The sequence below is a fragment of the Octopus sinensis genome, unplaced genomic scaffold, assembly GCF_006345805.1.
Source record: "Octopus sinensis unplaced genomic scaffold, ASM634580v1 Contig12402, whole genome shotgun sequence".
Lineage (NCBI taxonomy): Eukaryota > Metazoa > Mollusca > Cephalopoda > Octopoda > Octopodidae > Octopus > Octopus sinensis.
Window position 1 is genome coordinate 29,319 of NW_021832597.1, and position 25,533 is coordinate 54,851.

The 25,533-nt window shown below is 43.3% G+C and overlaps 2 protein-coding genes, 1 long non-coding RNA gene and 3 pseudogenes across 3 annotated transcripts; 1 reads left to right on the plus strand and 5 right to left on the minus strand.

The window, feature by feature from the left end:
- Nucleotides 1–1,841: 1,841 nt before the first annotated feature.
- LOC115229292 lies at nucleotides 1,842–2,497 on the minus strand (annotated as a pseudogene).
- Nucleotides 2,498–8,317: 5,820 nt separating this feature from the next.
- On the plus strand, nucleotides 8,318–8,935 carry LOC115229293. The gene has a single exon (XM_029799671.1). The coding sequence runs from the start codon at nucleotides 8,318–8,320 to the stop codon at nucleotides 8,933–8,935; it is 618 nt and encodes a 205-aa protein (XP_029655531.1).
- A 473-nt stretch (nucleotides 8,936–9,408) lies between these two features.
- Nucleotides 9,409–10,363, minus strand: LOC115229294 (V-type proton ATPase catalytic subunit A-like). The gene is made up of 2 exons (XM_029799672.1): nucleotides 10,111–10,363; nucleotides 9,409–9,998 (listed from the first exon to the last, which is right to left on the minus strand). Exons 1-2 carry the CDS (start codon nucleotides 10,361–10,363, stop codon nucleotides 9,409–9,411), a joined length of 843 nt encoding a protein of 280 aa, XP_029655532.1.
- Nucleotides 10,364–10,729: 366 nt separating this feature from the next.
- On the minus strand, nucleotides 10,730–11,563 carry LOC115229295 (annotated as a pseudogene).
- Nucleotides 11,564–13,746: 2,183 nt separating this feature from the next.
- On the minus strand, nucleotides 13,747–14,273 carry LOC118761338. Its single transcript, XR_004997303.1, has 2 exons — nucleotides 14,081–14,273; nucleotides 13,747–13,798 (listed from the first exon to the last, which is right to left on the minus strand). It is a non-coding gene; the product is annotated as an uncharacterized LOC118761338 (long non-coding RNA).
- Nucleotides 14,274–14,300: 27 nt separating this feature from the next.
- Nucleotides 14,301–22,373, minus strand: LOC118761340 (annotated as a pseudogene).
- Between the last annotated feature and the right edge of the window lie 3,160 nt (nucleotides 22,374–25,533).

The following is a 25,533-nucleotide window of genomic DNA, read 5'->3' on the forward strand; positions in this document are numbered from 1 at the left end:
AGAACAGAGTTAAAAGCATTTTAGATTGGCACGATTTTGCATTATAACTAATTCACTTGGCCTTAGGTATTAATATTAAAAACTTCCCCTCTCCAGAAATCACAATATCGATTTCTGAAATAAGCCAACTCATCAAAAAGCTAAGAATTCTCACGCTTGTGGACCCCGACGGTCTTTGCATATACCATCTGAAAAATCTTGGCCAAAATGGGTTGATTGCACTATCGGATATATTCAAAACATCGCTAAACTCAGGTCTAATACATATGGTCTGGAAAAAATATATTATAATTCCAATTTTGAAGCCCAATAAGGACCCCTGCGACCCCGCCTCGTTCAGGCCAATCTCACTTATCTCTGTCATATCAAAAATCCTAGAAAAATTTGTCCTGAAATCAATTTACCCCTTCCTCACTCTCTCAAAGTCACAACATGGTTTCCGACCACAGCACTCAACAACAACACATCTATCTACCCTAACGAGACTCATTGCAGACGGATTTAACAACTACTCTCCTCCCCAACGAACAATTCTGGCATCGATTGATATCAGCAAAGCGTTTGACCGGACTTCGCGTCATGTCCTAAGCTCAAAAATCTGCTCTTCTATCCCTCATCGTCTGAAAATATGGCTGTGTAGTTTCTTATCTGGTAGACTGGCTCAGACCAAATTCGGGTCAAAAAACTCCCGGTTTCGCTACTTACCTAATGGAGTACCTCAAGGCTCCTGTCTTTCTCCAGCCCTTTTCAACCTATACCTCAGTGATATGCCAACTAACTCAGAAACACTACTCCTCTCCTACGCTGACGATCTTGTGTTTGCTTCCCGACACAAGATCATTAACACAGCGACTAGCTCACTCCAAGCTCAACTTGACTTCCTAACCAAATGGCTAACATCTAACCATATGACTCCTTCGGCATCCAAATCATCTATCACTGTTTTTACCTCTGATAAACGACAATTCAACTTAAACCCAGCCCTCTATGTGGCCGGTGAAAGAATTCCTGTTGTAAAAAACCCAAAAATCCTTGGTATCGTATTCGATTAATGCCTTTCTTTTACGAAACATGTAAAGTTCATTTCCACCAAAGTCAAACGCAAGCTGAACGCATTATGTGCCTTATAAGGACAATCTTATGGCCAAGCCAAAGAATGCCTCGCCCTGGTCTACAGACAATTTGTCAGATTATCGATGAACTATGGTCATGGAACCTTTCTCTATCAAATCTCCAAAAACTACAAAGAATCCAAAACTCAGGCCTCCGGACAATAACTGGCTGTCTAGCCTCCACTCCCATCGATCATCTTCATTGGGAATCTTGCATCTTTCCGTTCGAAGACCATTTGGAGATGAGAGGACTTCAATTCCTCTACGAAATACAAGAAATATCTCATCCATGCCACAAAATCTCTATCTCAGAAAACAAAAGACATATTATCACTACTCTAGCCGATCAATGCAGACCTCTCTCAAAAATACTCTTAACGAACAATGGGAAAACTGGGAAGAAATTAATTCACGATTACATCTCAACTCGTGCTATCAGGATGCTTAAAAATAACAATTCCTTGATTCTCCTCCGCCACCAGTCCATCCTTCAGAGCAATCACTCGACAGGTACTTCCGTGTCCAGCTTGCACGACTTGGCTCGGGACATCATCCACTCTTTTTCGAAACACTCCGCACCCTCGCCCCTGAAGACCTTTTTTCCTGTCCTGGACCGCCTCACCAGTCGCCACCTATTGGGATTCGGGATCTCTGGGAGCGCCCGATCGCCGCTGTCCGCTACCTGATTGCAGCCGGCTTCCTACATGCTAGAGAAGCCGGGGTAACTAACTAACTATTAAGAAGGGAGAATAAGCCAAAAGTAAAAATCAGTCTTCTTCTTGGTCGACAGCCATTTTCCTCCTGCGGGCCCTTCCTATGAATGAGGGAGGGTGGAGGACCAATTTTGGAGGAGTTGGTATTGAAGGAGGAATTCTCAGCGAAAGTGATGAGTGGCTCGGAAGTGAGTCTGACCATGTAGGAAGGGGAGTTGACAATCTGTGAACCAATTCTACAGTAAGAGTGTGCACTCACTGAATGTGTCTCTGCCTGATCAGAGTCCTGGCCATGTGCATCGACTTGGCGAGAGACAGTTGATTGCATATCACTGACTGCAGTCGTCTATTCAGCAGGTCACTCAACTGCAGGGACAGCACGTAGTCCAACTTGAGCTTATCCAACGGCAGCAGTCCCAACAAGTGCAGACGCCGCAGCAGGGCGTTTCCCTGGAACAGTCTCTTCGGGTCATTCTCTTCCAATGTAAGCAGGTCACGCGCCACCGTCCGGATCTTTGCCAACGTGAATTTGACTCGCCACAGTTCACGCTTATTCCGCAGACCAAACTCGCCCACCAATTTCATCTCGTCGTCCAAACGTGTCTTTTCGTACGGACGTCGGGGGGTTGTGTACGTCTTTCTGTAATTCCTCGGAATTCGACGGTTCACCATTCACTACTCTTTTAACCAAACAACACCCACAAAACAACAATTCAATGTCACGCTTTTTCAATTAATTAACTCTATTCTAATATTTAAGTATAATTTATATAATTAAATTATGTTTTCAGAGGTACTTTATGTCTCTAAAATATGGTTAATATAAATTGGGTCTGTTGTTGTAGTTGGCATAATTTACTGTCTATACCATTTTCAGTTCAAGTTTGACAATTTTTATATCAATCTTGACATTTTTATGTTAATTTTGACTTTTGCCGATTTGTCAATTATTTTATATTTTCTGATTCGCTGTTCCTGTATGAATTTTATATCAAGAAAAAATTCAAGAGTATCAGAAGCTACAGGAAGAGCACTTATAAATAAGGATGAAGAGGGTGGCGATTATATACAGCTTGCTCGCAATCTTGGTGTCAAGAGGACAACAGCTATAGCCATTGTAAAAAGTGGAAATCCGTATTTTTGTAAACGTGGAGGTAGAAGGGATGCTACGATTAAACCTACGGATGAGGATATGAATTTGATAATTGAGAATAATCCATCGATAAGGAATTGCAAAAATTGGTAAATAATAAAGTTTGTATTGCGACACTATACCGACTTGATGGCGGTTGATTACCTACAAAATGCTGCGAAGAAAACCAATTTCCAGGAATAGTCCGGAAAATATAGAAAAAAGAAAAATATTTTCATTGGATTATAAACGTAATACAAATAGAAAAATACATTTGGACGAAACAAATTTTAATCTCTTTACATAAAAAAATTTGGCCGATTGTATACACGTGCGATAGTTCCAGTAAGGGCAAGCAAAGTTATATTGGCAATTGATGACAACCCTGACGGAATTTCGAGCACTATTGTTAAAAAATGCGTTAGAATATTCTATGACAAATCTAACTCGGGCGAAAATACGGAATTTTTACAGAAATGCAGAAAAAATCATTGCAAATTGTACGATTGGGATTCCATTAACCTAACCTGATTAATAAAATTGTCTTTATTAACTCTCATTTTGATTTAGCCGAGTAGAAAAAGTCCTTGTGTGTGTCCATTATAAAAATATTTGTTAAAATTGATCTAAAAATGTCAAACTTGAACTGAAAATGGTATAGATATAACTAAGAGGGTCTGTTAATTGGGCAGATTAAGTTTTTTTCCCATGTGCAAATTAAGTTTTTTTCTTTCTCGAGGGGATTTTCAAGCGAGTTTTTTCCAGATCAACACATCCGCTGGATGGATTTTGACTAATGGTTCTTTTTGGATACAAAATTAAGATTGTATCTGACGCCACCAGAAACGGTGAACCACATGACGCACGCTAATTCCTATTCTTTGTGAAGTTGATGTGTAACTCTGCTTGTCCAATAACTTTTATTAATTGTGAAATATATAGTAGAGTGTAAAGGAGTGATTAATATTATAAAAGATGTAAAAAAGAGTAAAGTAAAAGAAAGAATAATAGAGAGAGGAAATACATATCGGATTAGAATGACGGTAAGTGGAGAGGAGTGAATGTTAGGAAAGACGAATCCGGAATGTGTTGAAAGACATGGATAGTGTGGAGAAAGTAATGGGAGGGGAGTTTGAAAGCTCGACGGGGCTGGCAAGTCAGTTAAAGTGAGTAGAACAAAGATTAATTATGCAAATGATTGAATATTCGAATAGGTCATACACGAGCGCGTGTTTTGTAATCTACAAGGACTTCATAAGGGTAGTGTGTGAGTGTGATTGAAGAGTGTGGCCGAGCAGACAATCAAGTTTTCGAAGAAAGTGGAAGAGGAGGAGCAGGAAGGGTGGAGTGTGTGAGAGAGTGGCAGATTCATGACCCGTTTGTGTAAAATGTATATCAACTCGTGGACGGATATTATTGCCAACATGCAAAAGGAGAGCGAGGCACAGGCGCAGGTGAGGGAAGACCTGAAGGCGTTGATCAGGGCCAATGCGGAGAAGCGAAAGGAGGTGGTGGTCTGCCCACAGTCGTAGATCGGGGCGAGTGTGCTGGCCGATCACAGGGAACTGGAGGTGGCCATGAAGCACGTCTTTGCAAACGAGAAGCACTACAATTGTGTGCTCAAGAAAAACCAGGCAAAAGTGACAAAAATGGAAAAGTATTAATAATGCAATATATTGAAATACAGTGGAGGGAACCCTCACAGTCGGACGGAAGGCCAGGCAGCAACTGAAGGTGAGGGGATTCAGTGCCACAGTAGAGAGTGAAAGAGGCCTGCGAGTCTCAGAAAATGGTGGCCATGGCCAAGAACGAGTACTTGTGCAACCTGTCGGCACTCAACACTCATTTGGGGCTGTACAACTCGAACCTGACAGAGGTGTTCAGGGTGTGCTGTCCCACTCACTGTAGTGCTTGTACATCGAGGACGCACAGATCGCCCACAAAATGTTGGAACATGCCCTCCACATCAAAAACAGTGTCGAGACCATCCAATCATTTCTCTTCACATTAACCAACAAAGTGGAGAATGTTGTCCCCCCTCTCATTTGTAGTTGAGTCCCGCCTCCATGGCCTCCATCTTCACCAGCAAGTATACCACTCTCGACTTGGCCCCCTTCCCCTTCGTCGCCCCCGACTCACAGGTCCCCCACTCTCCCCACCCAGACTGACCAACTCGACAAACACGAAGGCACCGACACTGCATTCAAGGAACTCACCGACCGGTGGAGCTGCGTCCTCTCCCAAAGCAACGGCAAAGTCTACCAACTGGAGACCATGCAGGCCAACCTCATCGACACTGTACTCCCCCTCATCGACACAGCCCTCCAATTCCAACATGACCACCTCCATGCTCATCCTCCTCCTCAAGGCCAAGGTCCCTCCCTCTCTCATTCCAGACGAGGAAGCTCATCTCTCAGAACGTCCTCGACTTGCTCGGCACCGACGCCCGTCCCGCCACCATCAATGTCGACAAAAACTACTTGGAGGAAGATTTCTGCGACATTTACGCGTCCGCCACCGACGAGGGGGTAATTTGGGAATCCACATTCTAGGGCTTCCATGACGAAAGTTCAGTCTCCACTTTGCAGACCGACGGCGATAAGAAGGCCAAGGTCGTCTACACTTACGAGGTTGTCTCCTCCCCTCACTCCAAGGCCGTGGGCAGCAGCGACATTTCCGTGACCCAGGACGAGGTGGTCATGTTGTTGGGGGACTACCAGGAGACTGATTGGTGTTACGTAATATACCACACTCTACTCACAGGTCATGAAACTCGACTCGGAGTCGGCGGGGTACGTTCCCGGGAGTTATATACAACCCACTGATTAATATTTAACACTTAATTATAAGGCGGCTAACATATACACACTCCTTTAGATGTCTCCTCACTCATTCAAATATCCACCCACTAACCAACCCACTCCACACTGTCTTCTTCGAAATACCCCGCGGATTCATTGCCACACGACTCTAAAAGTATTCCCCCGGCTACCACGAGGCTGACTTTTACCTAAATATTCTCCACTCCCCCCACCAGTACTTCACCAAATTGTCCTCCTTTTCCCCCAAATTCTACGGCCTGACAAAGAAGGAGGTAAAGTTCATTTACTTGGAAAATATATTCCACAACTTCGCCAAACCCACGTCCGCCGACATCAAAATTGGGTTCCTCAAAAAAGAAAAGTACTCGGCTGCCGACAAAGTAATGTTTCAAATAAGTGGAATGAAAGTAATCGAGGAAGAGCACTTTTAGGTCCACCAACCGGACGGGTCGTGTCACACCCTCTACAAGTCGGACGGACGCCAACTGAACGAGCACACTATCAGGGACGGTGAGGGGTCTTTGTCATTTCAGAATTGCAAACGTTTTTATTGCAAGACCACAAGTTGGGGGACGGGAGGAGGCGGAGAATATTGGCCGAGAAATGCTCACTCTTTTGAAGGCCCAGTCAGCCTGTTTCGAGTTGGGTGATAATCGCCTACGAGAACGTGTCCAATTGGAGTGAGGGACAGGTGGCTGTCCACATCATTGACTTTTCTTACGCTTCCCCCGCCCAGTCGAGGGACATTTATTCCGGGTTGGCTAATTTAATTAATTTCATTTCGAAATTATTAGATTTGATCTAATCAGACTCATTACATCCCTACTAAAAGATGTGGAATGCCTAAAAGACAATTCAAGGATGTATGCGGGCCTACGACTACTGCGGACTACTAAGAAAGGACAAAACATCCTCCACATTAAAGACAAAGATGGAAAATTCGTGGGTAATCCGAAAGAAAAAGCAGAGCTGATCGCACGACACTTCGAAACCTTGCTGAATAAAGAAAACACGGACTTTCCCTGATTCCAGGGAGATGCAAAAGCGTTAAAAATCCCAATCACAGCGGAAGAGGTGGAACTAGCGATAAATAAACTGAGGAACAACAAGAGTGCTGGGCCGGACAACATAAGCTCCGAGCTCCTAAAATATGGGCCAAAAAAACTCAGCGACACAATTGCAAAAACCCTAAATGAAATTGTCGAAACTAATACCGATCTGGGACTTGGAAATGTATTACTAATACCCATACAAAAACCGAACAAACCAAAAGGACCAGTAGAAAATCTCCGCCCGATAATACTCCTGAATTCGATACGCAAGGTGCTGGCAAACGTCGCACTAAGGCGGATAAAGGGTGTGGCGGATCAATACCTATCACCGAGTCAAAGTGGGTTCCGAGATGGGAGATCTACTGCAGACATTGTATGGAGCCACAGATGGCGCTGCGCAACGCACCAAAGATTCAAGAGCACAACGACCGTGCTGGGAATAGATCTCTCCAGAGCCTTCGACTCAATAAACAGACAGAAACTGATGAATGTGTTTGAGCAAATGCTGGATGAATCATCGGTTAGGACAGGGGTCGGCAAAAGCAGGCTCGCGAGCCTTTGAAGGCTCTTTAACTCCTACGGTAGGCTCTTTCAATTTTTAACTATTTTTTTTAATAAATGATTTCAATTTTTAACTATTTTTGTGTTTTGTTAATAACAAAAAATCTTTGCACGTTTAACATTAATTTTTTGTGGTACATCGATATATGCCTAGCAATAAAAAAATTAATAAACAAAATCGATAATGTGCGACATTTTCAATCAAAATGGACTGAAACTTTTGCATTCACGTCTAACTCAGAACAACTACCGAGATGTCTCATTTGCCAGGAAACTTTGAATCAAAATAAAAAGTCAAATTTAGAGAGACACTTTAACACAAAACACTCAAATTTCGCAAAAAAATATCGAACTATAAATAATTAAATTTATTGCCATTTGAAATCAACGCAGCTGACTTCAAAATGCAGCTATTGGGCTTGACATGTAAGGAATTATGGGCATCAAAATTTATTAGCCTTTCAGAATTACTTGAAACAGAAACATTGTCTTGTAAAATTAAAAATGATATTAATGTTATAGAAAAGAAACTTGAAGATGTGATTCTCGAAACTTGAATTCTCTTCCAGATTCTTATTATGAATTGAAAAAATTTGCATATGGAATTTTGACAATATTCGGGTCCACTTATATGTGTGAACAAAGTTTTTCTCATATGAATTATATAAAATCGAAATTAAGGAACAAAATTACAGATTCGAATTTGGAATCTAACCTCAGATTAAAATTAACGACTTACGACCCAGACAATAACCAACTCTCCAAAGAAATGAGGAATCACATTTCTCATTAATGCGTCTGATTAATTTAATTTTTTAAAATGAATTCTTAATTATTTTTTAAATTAATGTCTATTTAATTTTATGAATTTAAATTTTTGACAAGTGATAAAAGGTGGCTCTTCAATTTTTCGAAATTTCCAAAAATGTTCAAAATTGGCTCTTCTCCAAAAGTATTTGCCGACCCCTGGGTTAGGATAATCAGACTACTACTTGCGAACACAAGACTATCTGTGAGGACAGAAGGAGCAACTTCCCGCAGTTTCAAAACAACGACTGGGACACCCCAGGGTGACTCCCTCTCCCCCCTACTATTCACCATCTACCTTGAATCTGCACTCCGCGACCTCCGTAAATGCTATACGGGAGACATAGAAGAGGCATCCTATGCCGATGATGTGGATTTCGTATCACGGGACGTGACCGCACTCCAACACCTACTAGAAAATGCACCTATGGAGCTTGGGAAATGGGTCCTCAGCGTAAATGTGAACAAAACTGAGATTACGGAAATCAAAAGAGAAGATGATACTACCCATGAAAGATGGAGACACACTAATAAGCTTGGATCCCTACTGGGAGACGCTGAAGATGTACTAAGGAGGAAAACACTGGCGAATTCGGCAATGGCGAAACTGAAGAAAGGATGGCTAAGAGCCAAAGGACTTGGAGTTGGCATCAGATGCAAGCTCTACAACGCGTTTGTGAAACCGATCCTGCTGTACAACGCTGGGACATTGGATGTTCCTTCAACGATCTACTGAAACTGGACTCATTCCATAGAAGACACTAAGAAGCTTACTTGGAATGGAGTGGCCACGTCGAATATCAACCAATGGTATCTACAACAAGTGTATGTGCTCCTGCATCAGCGGGGATGTGGTAGATGCCCGGTGGAGGCTATTCGGGCATGTACTAAGAATGAACCCGGACGCACCCGCTAACAAAGCGATGGAAGACTACTTCGACAGATGCGACATACCCTTCCGCGGACGACCTAGATCGACACTTCCAACTGCCTTAAACAAAGACCTAAATCGAGTGAGGAAAAACCTAAAGACGGGGGACGACCTGGACGAATTGAAATCACTCGCATACGACAGAGGAAAATGGAAAAAACTAACCTTAAATATCGTTACATTGAGTGCTGCACATGCGGGGCTATAAACATTATGGCTTTCGTGAAAGTGCTATAATAATAAAGAATGTTTATAAATAAGCCCAGAGAATAGAAGAGTTAATAGTCCATGTGATTAAAACAGTCGTGAATCCTCTGTTCGAGAAGGTCGAATTGTTGAGTAATGTGTTGTTGAGTCATCTCGGAAGGATTGTAGAACTTGGAGTTGGAAATGTCGACAAGAATGTGATGTTGGTTGAGAGAATGGCGGATGGTGTTCCAGGTGAGTTTGTGAGTAGTGACGGCCTTGGAGGCCAAATCGTACAAAAGAATGATGTTGCGGAGCATGGCGACAGTTTTGTAGAAAGGGCAATACCTGTCGTATTGTGAGTAACTATTCTGCTGTAGAAAGTCCTCTTTGATAATCTTGGCAATCTCGATGGTGACCTTGTCGGACTCAGCGAGGGAACTCTTGCCGACTAATTGGACGACCTCAGTCAAGTCCTCCTCATTCTGGAGAATCATTTTAGTCTTGTTTCTGAGAGGAATAAAGTCAGGGTGGTTGGCGTCGTAAAAGTCGTCGAGGATGAGAATATATTTGCTGTAACTGTTAAGCCAATTGATGGCAGGGAAGTGTTTGCGTTGGGCCAAAGGCTTGTCGAGCCCCCAAAAGACCTGGACAATGCCGAGTGTGGCGGTGGTGACGGGATCTGCAAAGTCGCCACCGGGAGGAGAGACTCTAGAGGTGGAGTGAGGAGAGATACGCTCCGACAATGCTGACAGATCCGATCCTGTGGGGTGAGCCAATGGAGAGAGCCCTGCCTGCCCGCTCGTAGAAGGAGGCGAGTCTGGAGGCGAGGTAGGCGGGGTAGCCCGAGTCGGCAGGCATCTCGGCGAGGCGTCCGGAGATTTCCCTGAGTGCCTCGGCCCAGCGAGAAGTGGAGTCGGCCATCATAGCGACGTTGTACCCCATATCCCGGAAGTACTCGGCGAGTGTTATTCCTGTATAAATGGAGGCCTCTCTGGCGGCCACGGGCATGTTGGAGGTGTTGGCCACTAAGAGGGTTCTGCGCATGATGGACTCGGCCTTTCCATCCACCTCAATAGTCAACTGGTGGTAACCTCGGGGAAATCACCTCGGGGAAATCCCTGAGCACTTCGGACATTTCGTTGCCGCGTTCTCCACACCCGACGTAGACAATCACATCCGAGTTGGAGTACTTGGAGAGAGACTGGGAAATGACCGTCTTTCCACACCCGAACGCGCCTGGAATGGCCGTGGTGCCTCCTTGCACACACGGAAACAGAGAATCGAGGACTCGTTGCCCCGTGAAGAGCGGGTAGTTTGCGTCCAACTTTTCCGCGACTGGGCGGGGTTGGCGGACTGGCCAGGTCTGAACCATCGAGTAGTCTTGGTGGGTGTCCCCGTACTCCACCTGCATCACAGTTTCCTGTCCAGTGAGTAGAGAATGGTCACCCCAATGCTGTACGAGCCAGTGGGGGCCACATAAGTCACTCGCCCCTGTGCGTTGGGGGGGAGCATGACGCGGTGGGTCACCAGACTGCTCTCGTACACATCCCCGATTATGTCCCCCCCGCACACCAAATCCCCCACCTACGCATTACCAGTCCTCACCACCCTCATCTTCCTTGGCTTGTACTCCCAACTCACTCCCTCGTCCAACGCATTCACTGTCACTCCCCGAGGAATGTATATGTCCTCCGTACACTCACATATCGACTTGAGCGGCCGTTGAATCCCTACACATGTCACACCTCCCTACCGTCGTAAATACTCCCCATCACCCCCGGCCCCAGTAACACGCTCAGAGGCTTCCCTGTGCACAACACCGGGTCACCACGCGTCAGCCCAGCTACACATACCACACACCACTCACCTGTCTCCTCGTACACTTGAATCGTCGCCCTCTCACCCTCCAGTCTAATTATCTCCCCCACCAATCCACCATGCCCCACTCGCACCAGTTCGTACATCGCCGCCCCCTTCATGTTCCTCGCCGTCACCACTGCACTATCACTCACACACTACCCGGCCCCGACACTCCACTCACCAATCCTACATCGCGCACCATTAATGCCCTTCCTATTCTTTACACATTCTTTCTACACCTCCAATACTCCTTCCATTATTACCCATCCATTTTTTATACGCTTCCGCTTTGTCTGTTCAAATACGGGGAGTAAAGGGTCAGTTCGTGGTTGCGGTTAAGGAGGAATTTATGGCTTTTTGTTGTTTCTGAAGGAGTGTTTTTAGCAGCAGAGGCCCCCATGCGTAGTCCAATGTTGGAAGAATGTATTGTTTGTATACGAGTATCATACATTCCTTGTTTTGTCAATGAATACAGCTGGTCGATTTAGACGTTCGATTACCGACTGGTTTTCATTGTTTCTAACAGTTTTTTAACATGTCCAGCATTGGAAATAACTTCTCACCTTTTCTTTTGCCCAGACGTATCGTGAAAAATATGACTATTTCAAGTCCATGCACATATATTTTCACGTCTCTGAACTTATTTGCTCTTTGAATTAAACAAAAAGCAAGCTAAAAGTACTACGTTCACTTTAGCGTTATGAATGCTTATTCAAGCTTTACAAGTTATAGTTCCTTTTGTCTTATTTAACACGAAAATTGTCGTGTCAGCTTGTATCCACAACTTCAATAGCTGCTGTAGATTCGACAGACTGTGTCTTGTCCAGAAGACATTTAGACTATTTTAATATCTTTATAGTACATCTGGTTAGAAGAGACACCACACCTTTATTGGGCACAAGGGTTGCCGCCTAGTTAGGTCATGGTGTATTGCCAGTTTGGTCTTTTGTATCAGCAACGTTGCTTTTCAAGTTTGTCAGGAGTAAGCACAGTTCTCTTTCCCTTTAACCCCATTAATGTTTAGTCGGAGGACAGTTAAGTGTTTTCCACTTCTGTAGGCTGAGGATGTCTTCCGGTAAAGTTCGGTCTTATAAAAAGTGCGTCATCCTGGACGAGAATGACCTCGGGGTGTAAGTTTTAATGGTCCTTTTTCGGTGGGCATTAGGTGCCCCTCAGCGTTTCCAAATCCGTTTGAATTGATAGATCCAATTGACTTGGTAGACCACATAAGGTTACGGTATTTATTTTCATATTTATAACAACGCAATAATAGTTTCCTTCATTTTGATTACCAATCCATCCTCATAGATAATCCCATCAATACATTTTTGGTTAAATAAATATTAATTATTCATCATATTCTAGATGGGCATACCTACGAAACAAACAATATATTTCGCCCAACTCACCACATTATTTAGTACTATGGAAAACTCTCCCAGACATAATAAAAAATACGACAATACATTCAGTAGTTCCAATCTCAATGAGAGGCATTTCTTGAGTTTTGGTTCATTTCAAATAGGCAAAGAAACAAATATGGGACTAACTCATCCGAACTGGACGCGTGGGCGCAGATTGGGCGTTGGAGGAGCAGCAGTGGCAGTTCATGGGCAGACTTTACTGGATCACCGGATCCATCCAAGAAGTAATTTAATTTACTTTTCGTTATTCCAGTAATCTATATTAAAAAATCAAAAAGGTGCAAAAAATAAGTTAGCTAGGTCAGTTTTAAAATATCCATTGAGCAAATTTTCATTTTCACGTCTTTTTTAGAACAACTCTCAAACTTCCCTGAGGTCACCTCGTCACATTATCAACTACTAACAATATATCCTACAATAAAAAGGATTTATCAACTCTTCCACCCGTTTCAATAATCTGATAAGTGATACAAAATACATTATATTTGTTGTTTACTGTTCTGGATATATTTTGGTACCAGCCGGTATCTCCACAAATCATAGCATCTGTAGATTATCTGAATGTACATGAGTGCTGGGATTTGTTTACCTAGAAAGGCGTGAATGTGTCTAAACCACATAATTATATCTACTCAAATAATCAAAAATAATCAATTTTCATTGCTGAGTTGCAGTGAGAACACTTTTCCTCCTTCCTCCTCGCTTATCTAACCACAACCCCAGTACTTTTTCATTAAGAATTTTGTCAGTTTAGTCCATCAACTTTTAAAAAGCATCCACTGGACCCATCATTGAATGTTTCTTTTTCCAAAACTTATTCTACTCTTACCATTTAATTTTCATAATTTTTCCTCCTTTTTATTTTAAAATTCTTTCTTTGTATTGCCTAGTTCTGATTATTGTAAAATTTGAACACGTTTACTATATTCTTTTTACGTTTCATCTTCAATTTGAGTACTTGGTTTGCAAATTTCAATCTAATCATAGGGTGGTGTTTACTATGAATGATATTACTCATATCAGTTGTGTTTGTAAATGAATTGCAGTCGATGTATTAATCACTCCATTGACTGTATTTCTTAGACTTGCCAATGCACATATCACATAATATATTGCTACCTCACACATAAACAACGCCATACAAACAAGACGGAAATTTATTAACCAAATGAATGAATTAAAGTACTGATAAAACCTAAAAAAATAATAAAATGATAGGAATGCTGAATATAGGCAAATATATGTTCGTACTGAACTGGATAACTGGACTGATTATGCTTAACTTGATTAGTGATGCCATATCAACACTTTTATACTGCTACTTGCTATGTTGATTACTGGACTGCAATATCAAGACTGCTTAGCACATATGTTGGTACTGAACTTGATAACTGGACTGATTATGCTTAACTGGATAACTGGACTGACTATGCTTAACTGGACTGGCATGTGCTATATGCTTAGTATACATACCCACCCGACTAATAGCGAGCCCCTACAATACAAGAACAGACATACTCCGTGAATGACGATAGCGGGGGGACACACTTCGAGAGTAACGACGGCGTGGAGAAGGACTCCTGGAGTAAGAACGACGTCGCCGACTGGTCCTTCCTCTTCTTCTGTAGGGACTCCGTGATCGGGACCTCGAATAGGACCTGTGACGGTCATACGGTCTGGAGGTGACTCCCATTAGCTTACACAGTCGACTTGCCCATGTACACGCCCGGCGTGGGGGTATGCGGCCTCTCCGTTATCGAAAAATCCACTCGAATCCTCCTTCCGTCCAGTTCCAGTCCACACAGCTTCTCTTTGGCCTATTTGTCAATCAGAGAGAATGCCTCGGTGGCTTCCTCCACGTTCTTGAAGTAAATGAAGCCAAATCCACGAGACACACCAGTCTGAATATGTCAGTGAGAACATACCCGTCTGTCAAACACCACATTCACGTGCTCTACCTCCCCGTGTTCTCCAAATATGTGCTTCAGATCACGTTCCGTCGTGTTTAGGCTCAGTCCAAACACCCCCAAGCATTTGTTTGGCCTGGGCACATCTCCGTTCGTATATCTCCGTCGATCTCCGTATGCTGGAGACCGAGAATTTCGTCGACGCCTCTCATTTGATCGAGATCTCCTTCGTCGGTTGTACCCTCGACTAGAACTTCTGTAATCACATTTTCGTTGTTCTATGGTGGAACCTTGATCTGGAAACTGATCGGGAGTACGACTGGTTTCGTTTCTCGGGAGTTCGTGATAAAGATCGGGTCTATTTATATGGCAACCACCAAACAACCATAACAGGAAGCAAGTCCTAAACTCGTGCTATTATATTAATTGGGGAGGTTGCCCATTTAATAATGATAATATTGAATTAATTGTGACATTTATATTTAGCCAACAATTAGGAAGTGAGCTACTCAATTGGAAAGTGGAGAATAGTAAAATAGAGAGGAAAGTATGTTAATGAGCTTATAAACAAATAAGTGTGGTGATGCCCAAGTAAGGAATGGTGGAGAGTGCCTTTAGAGTGGACAAATTGGTGAAGAAAGTGTTGGAGTGTGAGTGGATAAAAAAGTCAAAGGCCAAGACGGGCGTGGAATTGCACAACAAGTCAACCAAAGGGAAGTATTTGCTTGAGCTGAAGGAGGTGGAGTGTGAATGTAACTGGCAGACCTCGGAGGGGAGGACAGTGGTGGAGGGGGTCATCCAAATCCACTGGGAGGTCACCTCGGGTGTCCACCTCTACTCCGAACGAGTGGAGAGGACAGAAAACATGGAGAGGGGGACGAGGGTGGGGAGTGAGGAGATGGCGTGGGAGTTGATAAAGCGAATATTCGGGGAGTTGGAGGTGAGTGTGTGGTGAGAGTGCAGATCACGGCCGACCAGACCAACTACGCCATATTCCTCACATGTCCTTCATTCTCACTCGAACTCGACCACCACCACCGTCCTCTCGTCTTGTACTTGAAACTCATCAAGTTCTCCCCGCGCGTCCTCATCAAGGACCGAGTGGCCAGCAAGGTCGTCACCAACGAGGTATCCCACTCCCTCATTCTGGTTTTGGAGTACTGCAACTACTCCCTCTCCTTCCTCCACGGTCTCCTCGACTATTACACCAACCAACAGTCACTCTCTATCAATGCACTCAGGAAGAGGTACCACTCCGCCAAATCTAGACTCTCTAATCCTTAATCATGTAGTATCCTACTGGTTTATTCTCTTTCTAAGCTTTGTCTCACCTGACTTTTTAAATCTCATACTTTTAAACACTCATAAGTTATGAAACATTCTAAATGGCAATTCTAATTTATGTACAGAAACTATGGATCTCGGTTGGGAAAACTACTGTCTTGGTCGTTCTTTATAGACTATCTCCTACCGTTGACACTGTTCGCAGAGGAAGTTTATTCAGCTGTTAGGAACATTGTTGGATGAGGACAGTTTAGAATGATACGTGTTCTAGTTGCAAACACTGAAATGAAAGCGTGGGTCGGGTCGGACAACCCTCGAATTGGAAATTCTCAAAGTGACTTCTTATCTCGGATGTTATTTGTTATCTACCAGGAAGCTGTTCTTCGTGATGTGAGAGCTACAATTGGGGCAACCTCTATCATGCAATTAATATATGCGGACGACATAGTTTTTGTTTCAGACGACATGAATAACATCAGGATTGCACTGAATCACGCTCATGAAGTATTTGGAAAATGGTTAGTAAAAATGAACGTTTTCCTGACGGATCTCATATTCTCGTAGTTGTAAAATAAAGAAGGGCATTAAGAATGACAGATTGTGCCAAAATAAAAAGTGTTAAATGTCCAAATTGTCAAGCCTGTAGAGTCTAGCAGTGCCATGTGCATCAGCGAGAGCGAGTAATGGAGAGATGGGAGAGAAGGCGAGAGTGTTGACGAGTCCGTAGTAGGGTAAATGTTGATAGACAGTGCGAGAGGAAGTATTAATCTAAATGAGTATGAATGTAAACCAGTCTGAGTGAATTGTGTGATGAGAGTATGGCGAGGAGTGAGTGAGTGGGGTGGAAAGTGGTGAGTGTGGGGGAGGTGAGCAAGTGAGTGAACTTGGCAGAGGGGATGGATGGGAGTGAGTAATGCAATCAGTGGTGTTGTGACGACTCCACTCGCACAGCTGGGAGTGTAAAGAAAGAATACCCGGAGGCAATATATACACAGCGAGACATGTGCCCCTGACACACCCCACATCGACGAACAACAGGCGTGCATTCGAGTGTCCCACACCCAGACAACCCCATCGTCTGCCACCTCACTACCCCCATTCATCAATATTTGATTGTTTCCGTAAAAGTGGCTGGCCTACACTCTCCACATACACACTACTGGGGGGCACTATCTTCGCCTTTTCTGTCTCCAAGTCCTAGTGAAGGAACGACGTCGACTTGCCTGTCCTCACCACACACCCACTCAGTGTTCCCTCTAAGCGAGTGGTAGCTATGCGCGCTGGGCACATTGCATTGTGCAGCGTTATAAAGTGACGTGTGCAAAAAATTTTAATTTTATACTTTCTACTGCGCAAAAAAAAAATTCGCTGCGCAGCAAGGTGCAAACTGCTGCGCGGCCGCGCACGCGCGCAGCTTAGAGGGAACACTGCACCCACTCCCCACGAATTTGGCCATTTTTAGGGCAAAGTGGTCGAAATGGAGTGGCACGTCTCCTCATATCCCACGAATTGCAGTGATTTGTGTCCCACCAGGATTAGTCGACTTTGAATTGTAATGAGTGGATTGGGGACTAATCACTCTCCTTCCTACATTCAAGTTGGTCACCACGTCCTCCCATCGGTGGTACTCCACCTCCTCCGACCACACTTCACACGACTGTCCACCCATCCTCTCTGCCCACTCACCCTTCCCCTTCACAAACCTGTCTACTCACCACCACACTTACTCCTTCCGCAGGTATTCACTACTCACTGAGTCCTCCATGTCCGTCCACGCTGCCTTTCTCTTCCCACGCTCACCACCCCTCTTAACACTTTCCTTCCTTCCAAACAGCAGAGATTCCGTTGAGTTGGACATAACCTTGTCTCCCACTGAGGTAATTGGATATCCATTGTTTTGAGTTATTTGTGTTGATGATTTTCGATTGTTTGAGTCAACAATTCTGTTTATTGTTTTGAAGAGTGTTTTTGTTTTGTAGTTGAGTGTATTGGCGAACTGACGCCACTTTTCTTTTTCCTTTCCTTGATTTGCTAGATATCTTCTTTAGTTCCCTTATTCAGGTAACAATATTCGTGGTTCCTGACCGAGACGTATTGTGTTTGAGGTTGTCACGAGTTTTCATTAAATCTGCTATTTCCTTCGTGTAGTTCGGGTTGTATTTCCTTATGTTCCGCATGGGGATGTGTCTTTTCGCTGCTTTCGAGATAATATCGGTGAAAAGCTTGTTGGATTTATGTATATTTGACAGGCGTTTGTCCCCGGTAATTTCCAAGAAAAGTTTTTCGGTTTCGTTTTTATAGAGGCTCCATTTGGCTCTTTTGTAGTTTATGAACGTGTTATTGTTCGGAATGTTGATTAGGACATGAGTTTGTATTGGTGTATGATAGTTGATTGATTGTATTCCATGTGGTATTAGGTTTGGAGAGCAGAGAAAGATATCCGAAGAGGTGGTGTTGTTATTTTCTTGGGGTTGTTGAGGATGAATAGATTGTTTAATTGTTAACATATTAGGTTGCCGCGAAAGCTGTTAGGGTTTGATTTGTACCAAGATGTGTTGTGTGCATTCTAGTCCCTGACGAGAAGGAAATTATTCATGTCGTGAAAGTTTCAAGATGAGGATTGTATGAGCATGGAATAGTAGTTGAGATTGGGGGATGTAGATGTTGATTATACTGAGATCGGATTTCATGTTATTTTTTATTTGGATGGATTTTAGCTCGGTTTTTTTATCGACTTTATGTTTGAAATCGTTTGATGTTTCGATATATGAGATATTTTTACTGATGAACGTAATCAGGCCCCCACCGGACGAGGGTCTGTCAAGTCGTGTAGTCGAATAATCTGGAATTTTTGGTGTTTAATTTGCTTTGTTGTATTAAGGCAATATCGATGTTGTTTGAGATAATAAAGTGTTTGAGCTCCATGAATTTGTTTTGGATTCCGTTAATGTTCAATCGGAGAATATTTATCTTATTCCGACGCTTTGGACTGTTAATGGTGTGATCCTTTTGGATCTGACGGCTTTTAGCCTTGGCCGCCTGGGAGTGTCACCCGGGGGACTATTATTATTTTAGCACATGTGCATTCAAGTCCCTGACGAGAAGGAGATTATTCATGTCGTAAAAAGTTTCAAGATGAGGATTGTACGAGCATGGAATAGTAGTTGAGGTTGGGGGATGTAGATGTTGATTATACTGAGATCGGATTTCATGTTATTTTTTATTTGGATGGATTTTAGCTCGGCCAAAAAAAAGTCATATTCCTACATGTGCCACACACACGACACGACCTTCTGTACCAACGATTTCCAGCTTCCGCGGTTTTGGGTCAGTATCGGAAGTTCGTCGAGAGCATCACAAGTCTTCAGGGTTTTCTTTAAAAGCCTCAAGTCGTCTTGCAGAACAAACGGTAGGGTATTCTTCCATGGTCACGTAGGGAGGTGAAGTTGGAGTCATCCTCAAGATGTGTCCAAATAGCCTCCAGCGACCATTGACGATGTCCCGGCTAATTGGCCCCGAGTTGCTGATCTTGTAAATAGTCGAGTTGCTCGCACAGCTGGGAGTGTAAGTGTAGGCAGTTCAGGGAACGAAGCTGATTTCTGTGGAAAGAGTCGAGGTTCTTTAAATCTGAATCAGAAATGCCCCATGTCGAGGAGTTGTAGAGTAGTGCAGGTTTGACACAACCGTTGTAGACTTTGGAGCGTAGTGATGGGCCCATCTGGCAGTGTCGTAACCAATTCTTCATGACAGTTTTTAGAGCAACAGCAGCCAGTGTTTTTCTACGCATTATGTCCTCCCGGTCACCAAGCAGTGAGCCAAGCTTCTTGGATAGTCTCCATGTTTCCATAAGTTGAGTGTCTGAGCGTGATATCTCAACCACTTCCGTCTTGTCCGGGTTCATTTTTAGAAACCATTCCCCGAGTTTTCCTGATGCAATCTCCAGCAGTCTAGCCAGTGCTGATCTGTCGCTCGACACCAAGTCGACATCATCCGCGTAGATAATTTCGGTGATTGACTCCCCGTATAGGCTTCTCAGCTCTCGTAGGGCAGCTTCGAAGTAAATCACGAAGAGCAGTGGTGAAAGGGAGTCACCCTGAGGAGTTTCCACATTTGTTAAGAAGGGTCTGGACAAAGTCCTCCCAAGGCGGACAATAAGTTCCGTGTTTGTCAGTAGTACCTGGATCATTCTGTTTTCATTCTCTTCTAAGAAGCTCCGCAGGATCTCGGTGAATGCTGTCGAAAGCTCTCGACATATCGATCCCCAGAATGATTGCGGTACTTTTGAATCTTTGGTGGGTTGCACATCGCCATCGGTAGCCCCACAGAACGTCTATCCTTCTCTGAATCCGCTGTGGTTTGACAGAACGATTAATGAGAGAATCTTCCTCAGGGAGTTCAGCAGGATAACCAGGCGGAGGTTTTTTACTGGACAAGTTAGTTTATTAGATTTTTGAATAGGCATTAGAATCCCGGATCCGAGTGGGAGTAAGTCGTTTTCAGTGAACATATCATTCAGAATGTTCGCTATATTGCTTAAGAGAGACTCGGGTCCGTGTTGTGTTGAATCCTTGTTCAAAGAAATCCGCTATAAGGCTTACGCTCCGTGTCCTGTTCCACCGGGTCAGATACTTCAGTTCCTTTGTTGGTTAGGAGTCGAAGTTTGGGGCTGCATTTCTTCCAATTGAGTAACCGTAATGCTTGAAACATTGTCCTTGAGAGATTCCAGCTCTTTAAGTCGGGAGGTCGGAATATCCCGACCGTATTGGAGATTCAGTCGCTTTATTTGTTTCTGAATAATTGCTCGTCGGGCTTTCAGTGCATGTTTGGTATCCGAATCCGTAGTGTTCTCAATCGTCAACTTGACCTCCTTTTGTTCAGCCGATAGGGCGAAAACATCCGGATAGTCTGGTAGTGTTCTTTGTATGTTTTCCAACACATTTATCTGCGATGGATGCCACTAGACATAGCTTTCCAAGGGGCAGTCGGCATTAGTCCATCTTCATATTTTGGAGTGATCCTTTTGGATCTGCCGGGTTTTAGCCTTGGGCGCCTGTGAGTGTCTTGTAAAGACAATAGTTATGTAATAGAGGGTGGAGATGAATATTGAGTGTATAATAAAAATAGTAATAGTAGCGTGGTGAGGTGATGGGGCACAAGAAGGGAAATAGTGAGGAAATGCGGGCAGTGTCGGCGATAGAGAAGGCGTTGGGGGGGAAGAAGGAGAGAGTGGGGGAGGAGGTGGAGAGTAGTCTGTTGGGGGTGTTTGGGGAGAGAAATGGCAAGTATTGGCGGAAGCTTCGTTCGATAGTGTTCAACCTGCGGGAGAATGAGGGAGGTGGTGTGTGTGAGGCCTAGAAGTTGTGTGAGGGAGTGAGGAGTGGGGAAATAACTCCAGACGGATTGGTGCAAATGACGACGGCGGAAATGGCGAGGAAGGAATTGGCGGAGTGGAGACACTCTCAGAACATGGTTGTCCTCTCCTTCCATTGGTAGAACATGGCACATATCAAGTCCATCCCCCACTCCACTCACATTCTCAAAATGACACACAAGGGGGAGGTGCCCGTGGGGGAAGAGGACATGAAGGTGTTCAACCTCCCTGAGGAGATGCCGGTGAGGGGTGTCAGTCCATCCCCCCTCCCCCCGTCCCCCGTCCACTCCACTGGGGATTTGAGGGAATTGGAGAGACTGAGGCGGGAGACTGAACTGATCATCCACTCGTCTGATCACCACTCGTGGGAGGGCACAGTCCGAATGGACACACTCGTCTTCCCTGCTGTCCTCGACATGCACTTTCCCCACAATCCCCTCCTCTCTGAACTCCTCCCTCCCTCTTTGCACATCTGTGGACGGGTCAAGTCTGCCCACGCATTCCACTATTTGCACACCTGTCTCCATTCTTCCACCAAGGTCACTCCTCCCCTTATTCCAGAACCTCCTCGTCTTCACACTCTCCAGCACACACCATCACTCTGACCTATTGAGGCATTATCTCCTCTCCAGGGACCGTCTCGGGGTCGTCGACAACTCCACCTGTCCATTGGCCGACACTTACCTCTCCCCCTTCCCATTCCCCCCCGCCACTCAACTCCTTCAACACACTCCATGCTCACTCACACACCTCGATGCCCCTTTCATTCTCCTCGCTTTGGTCCGCCCTGCTGACATTTAGACTATCAATTATTGCCAATCCATTTTCATTGATTATCAATACATTTCTAGTTATATAAATTTGTTTTTATTGTTCATATTCTGGCTGGCCTAACTACCAAACAAACAATACATTTCGCCGACCTCACCACATTATTTGTTGAGTAAAATGGAAGCCGGCTCACCTAAACCAAACAAAAAGAACGACAATACATTCATTAGTTCCCCCCTCCTTCCTGGAAAGCCCAGACATTTCTTTGGTTTTGTTCATTTCAATCAGGCCAGTCAACAAATATGAGTCTGACTCATTCGAACTGGACACCTGGTCGGAGATTGGCCGTCGGAGGAACAACAGTGTCAGTTCGACTGGGGACTTTGTCGGGTCACCGGATCTGACCAAGAAGTCGCAGATTTGGGTGGGAAATACATCCGAGAGGCAGTCGAAAGAGCACTTCGACATGGAGGATGTGGTTATTCTCATTTGATGATGCTCAGGTGGTGAGGGGTGGGCACACCTGGTCGTACTTCGACGAGGAGGGGAACACCCAAGGCCCCTTCTCCCCCGCGGACATGTCGATGTGGTATCGAAGGAACCTGCTTTATCCCCAACTGATGATAAAGAGGGCAGATATGAATCACCACATTCTACTCGGTCAGTTTGGTGTGTCATGTGCAGGGGACTTGGTCAAACTTAGGAATGGAAGAAATCCATTCGAGGACGAGGAGGCGTGTTTCCCCAACGGAGTCACTAAGTCCCCCTACAAATCACACTATTTTTCTGAATGTCGCAGTTTCCCGCACAGAAGGCATTGACTGCTTTAAATAATGGACTTTTGTTTTTACCCACTTTTGTCTGACTTTACTCTAATCGATGAGATAAAAGTAGTTTGAGGTTGCTTTGATGGGGCCGGGGATTGCCCACTTCTGACTGGTTAGTTGTGTGAGTGCAGTACTCACACTCGAATGTGGTAAGTCACGCCCAATCTCGCCACTCGGACTTGGCAAGACATGTGCGATTTAATGTTTATCAAACTAAAATTAATTTGAGCACAACCACAAAGTGCTTCCTCATTAATATAAACTATGACTCATCACATTTGGGTATGTTTTTGAAAGCCCGTCGCAATGCACATTGATTGGTCATGGATGACTCATTAATAATTTGCTCTGGAGATGTCAATTTGTCTCAATTAGTAAGTCGACCACAAATTATGTGCCTTTACAGACTCCCAAATACTTTAAAGGAATTCATAATATACTTCCCCATGTTCAAACCAGTAAAGTGGGTCAGACAAAATTCACTTCCGTTTTGACGGTGTTTCAGGAAATGCTTGTTTTGGTGAACATATTTTCCCATGTGTGATAAGGAGAATCAAGTTCTATAGACTATAACAGACAGATACGCACTTTTACGTGTTGAACTTTTATTTTTTTGTAATATAAAAGTGCTTGGCTTAAAAAATTAATTTTCGGCAGGTCACTGGAAGACGGGGTTGGCTGTCCAAACCACAGCAGTTTGGATGCAACGCAGCATGTCAAATGCAGGGAACAGGGAGGTGTGATTTTCTTAAGTATCTCTCTTCCTAATATTTAGTCGAGCAAAGTCTAAACAAATTATGAATTTTAGTTAACATTGTTAATTTTACATAATGGAAATGTAAAGTGGAAATTTGGTTCGATTTGCTTCGAGTCATAGATTTCGACATTTGAGACGAAGGTTGGACTTTTCGAAGAACGTAATTAATAGAAATTAGCCTAATTAATAACAGGAAGGAATGTTAATAAGTAATTTCGTAATCAGCTCGGAATTAATCCTTAAAGTATTCCAACTTATACGTCCAAAATAAACTAAATACCCAAATGGGTGGGATTATATTTATATTTTAAAACCATTAAAACATTTTCTCAGTGTTTATCAGATTTTAGATAAAGTTCTACAAACTCGAAAAATAATTAGGGATCACTGATTCTTTGTTTTTGAATCCCAGACATACACATTACTCAAATTGAGGGATTAACTACTGACTATATTAATAAAAGTATTCAAAGCAATCGAGAAATACTAAAGTGTGTTTGGTCATCCAGATTTTGTAGTATTCTGCAGTTAGAATTCAACGTCGGACTTTTCTTAACGCATAGAAAATCCATGTTTTTCCTTGAAGCTGTTCTCTAATGTCTCTCGACGGTTTTTTTTCTATGTGCATGAAACCGAGGTTGTTTACTATTCTGTTCCTGTAAAAACGACCAGGAATAATTCTTATTCAAATGACTCATTTGAGTGAGGTATACTAGAAGACAAGAGTAGTCGATACAGTATCAATGAAATAAAAAGCTGTGAGATCACTTAAAAAAATCAGAGAAACCACTATAATTAACTTGTTCAAACACGCGGGAGGATTCCTAGTGTAAATAAACCTATCAAATAAAAAAACTGATCAACTAATTGATCAATTAGAAAAACACACAGTTGGCCCATTCAAACCAAAAAGTGGCTAAAACATCTGATAAAAATCTTAGACATCAAATAAAAAAAATGACTGTTTTCTTCTTATCCCCTTAGCTAATTACAAAAATTATAGAAATCAAAACAGAAATTGAAAGCAATTGATTGGAATACAACATTGACTAAAGATTTTTTTCGAAACAAACCTCAAAAACTTAAAATGAACTCACAATTCGAATAATGTTATGGAAACAACAAAGATTTGTCACGTACTGTCACAGAAATGTTTTTGCAGAATAAAGACAAAGTTCCCTTAGAAAACAATACGTACTTCATGATTAAAAACTGGAGAAAGTCTTAAACAAACTGCTGACCTTGCCCACTTGAGGTTTTAAGAAGTGCATAAAATAAAACTATTGAAAGAACCATCGGAGACAACATGAATAACCTTATTTGAAAATGTTGTAGGAAAGTAACCTTATTTGACTAAGAATCACACGGAAGTGAGATGAAATAAACTTAAAAACATGTGAACTTTTCTTATAAGCGACGGAAACCTGTAATTTGAAGAGATGAAGACCACTTTAAGATGTTTGGATCCGACGGAAGGCAATATGGACAACCAGGTTTATTGAAAAAACTTTGTTTATTTCAAAGATGAGTAAGTTAACCAAAACAGCATCAACTCTCCCTATCACCTGGTCGAAAATGTTACATAGAGGAGATGGCTGGAATAGTGAAGGCGATAGAAGAAAGAATATTGTCAGTGTCAACGCAAGAGAAACTGTGCTTGTTGTACTTGATGGACTCGGTGACAAAGAGCACGGAGAATGGGATATATGACTTATGCAAGAAGCACGCTGTAGTGGTGTGGGGATTGTTGGGAGGACTGGATTTAGGGTGTGGAGACCGAAGTAGTAGTCAAGAGGCCCAGTTATCAATGGATGTGACGTACAGATTGAGTGTACAAGTCGATGTTGTGTGTGCAATGAGGGGCTGGAGGCACTGTGTTGTGAGGAGGACGAGGGCTGGGTCCTCAAGAATGCCATTGGTAGTTTTCTTTGTTCGGATGTTCCTAGAACTACCACCATGTTAGCGGGATAGGTTATTTGATTATTTTTGTTTAACTTTTCACTTGGGACAATC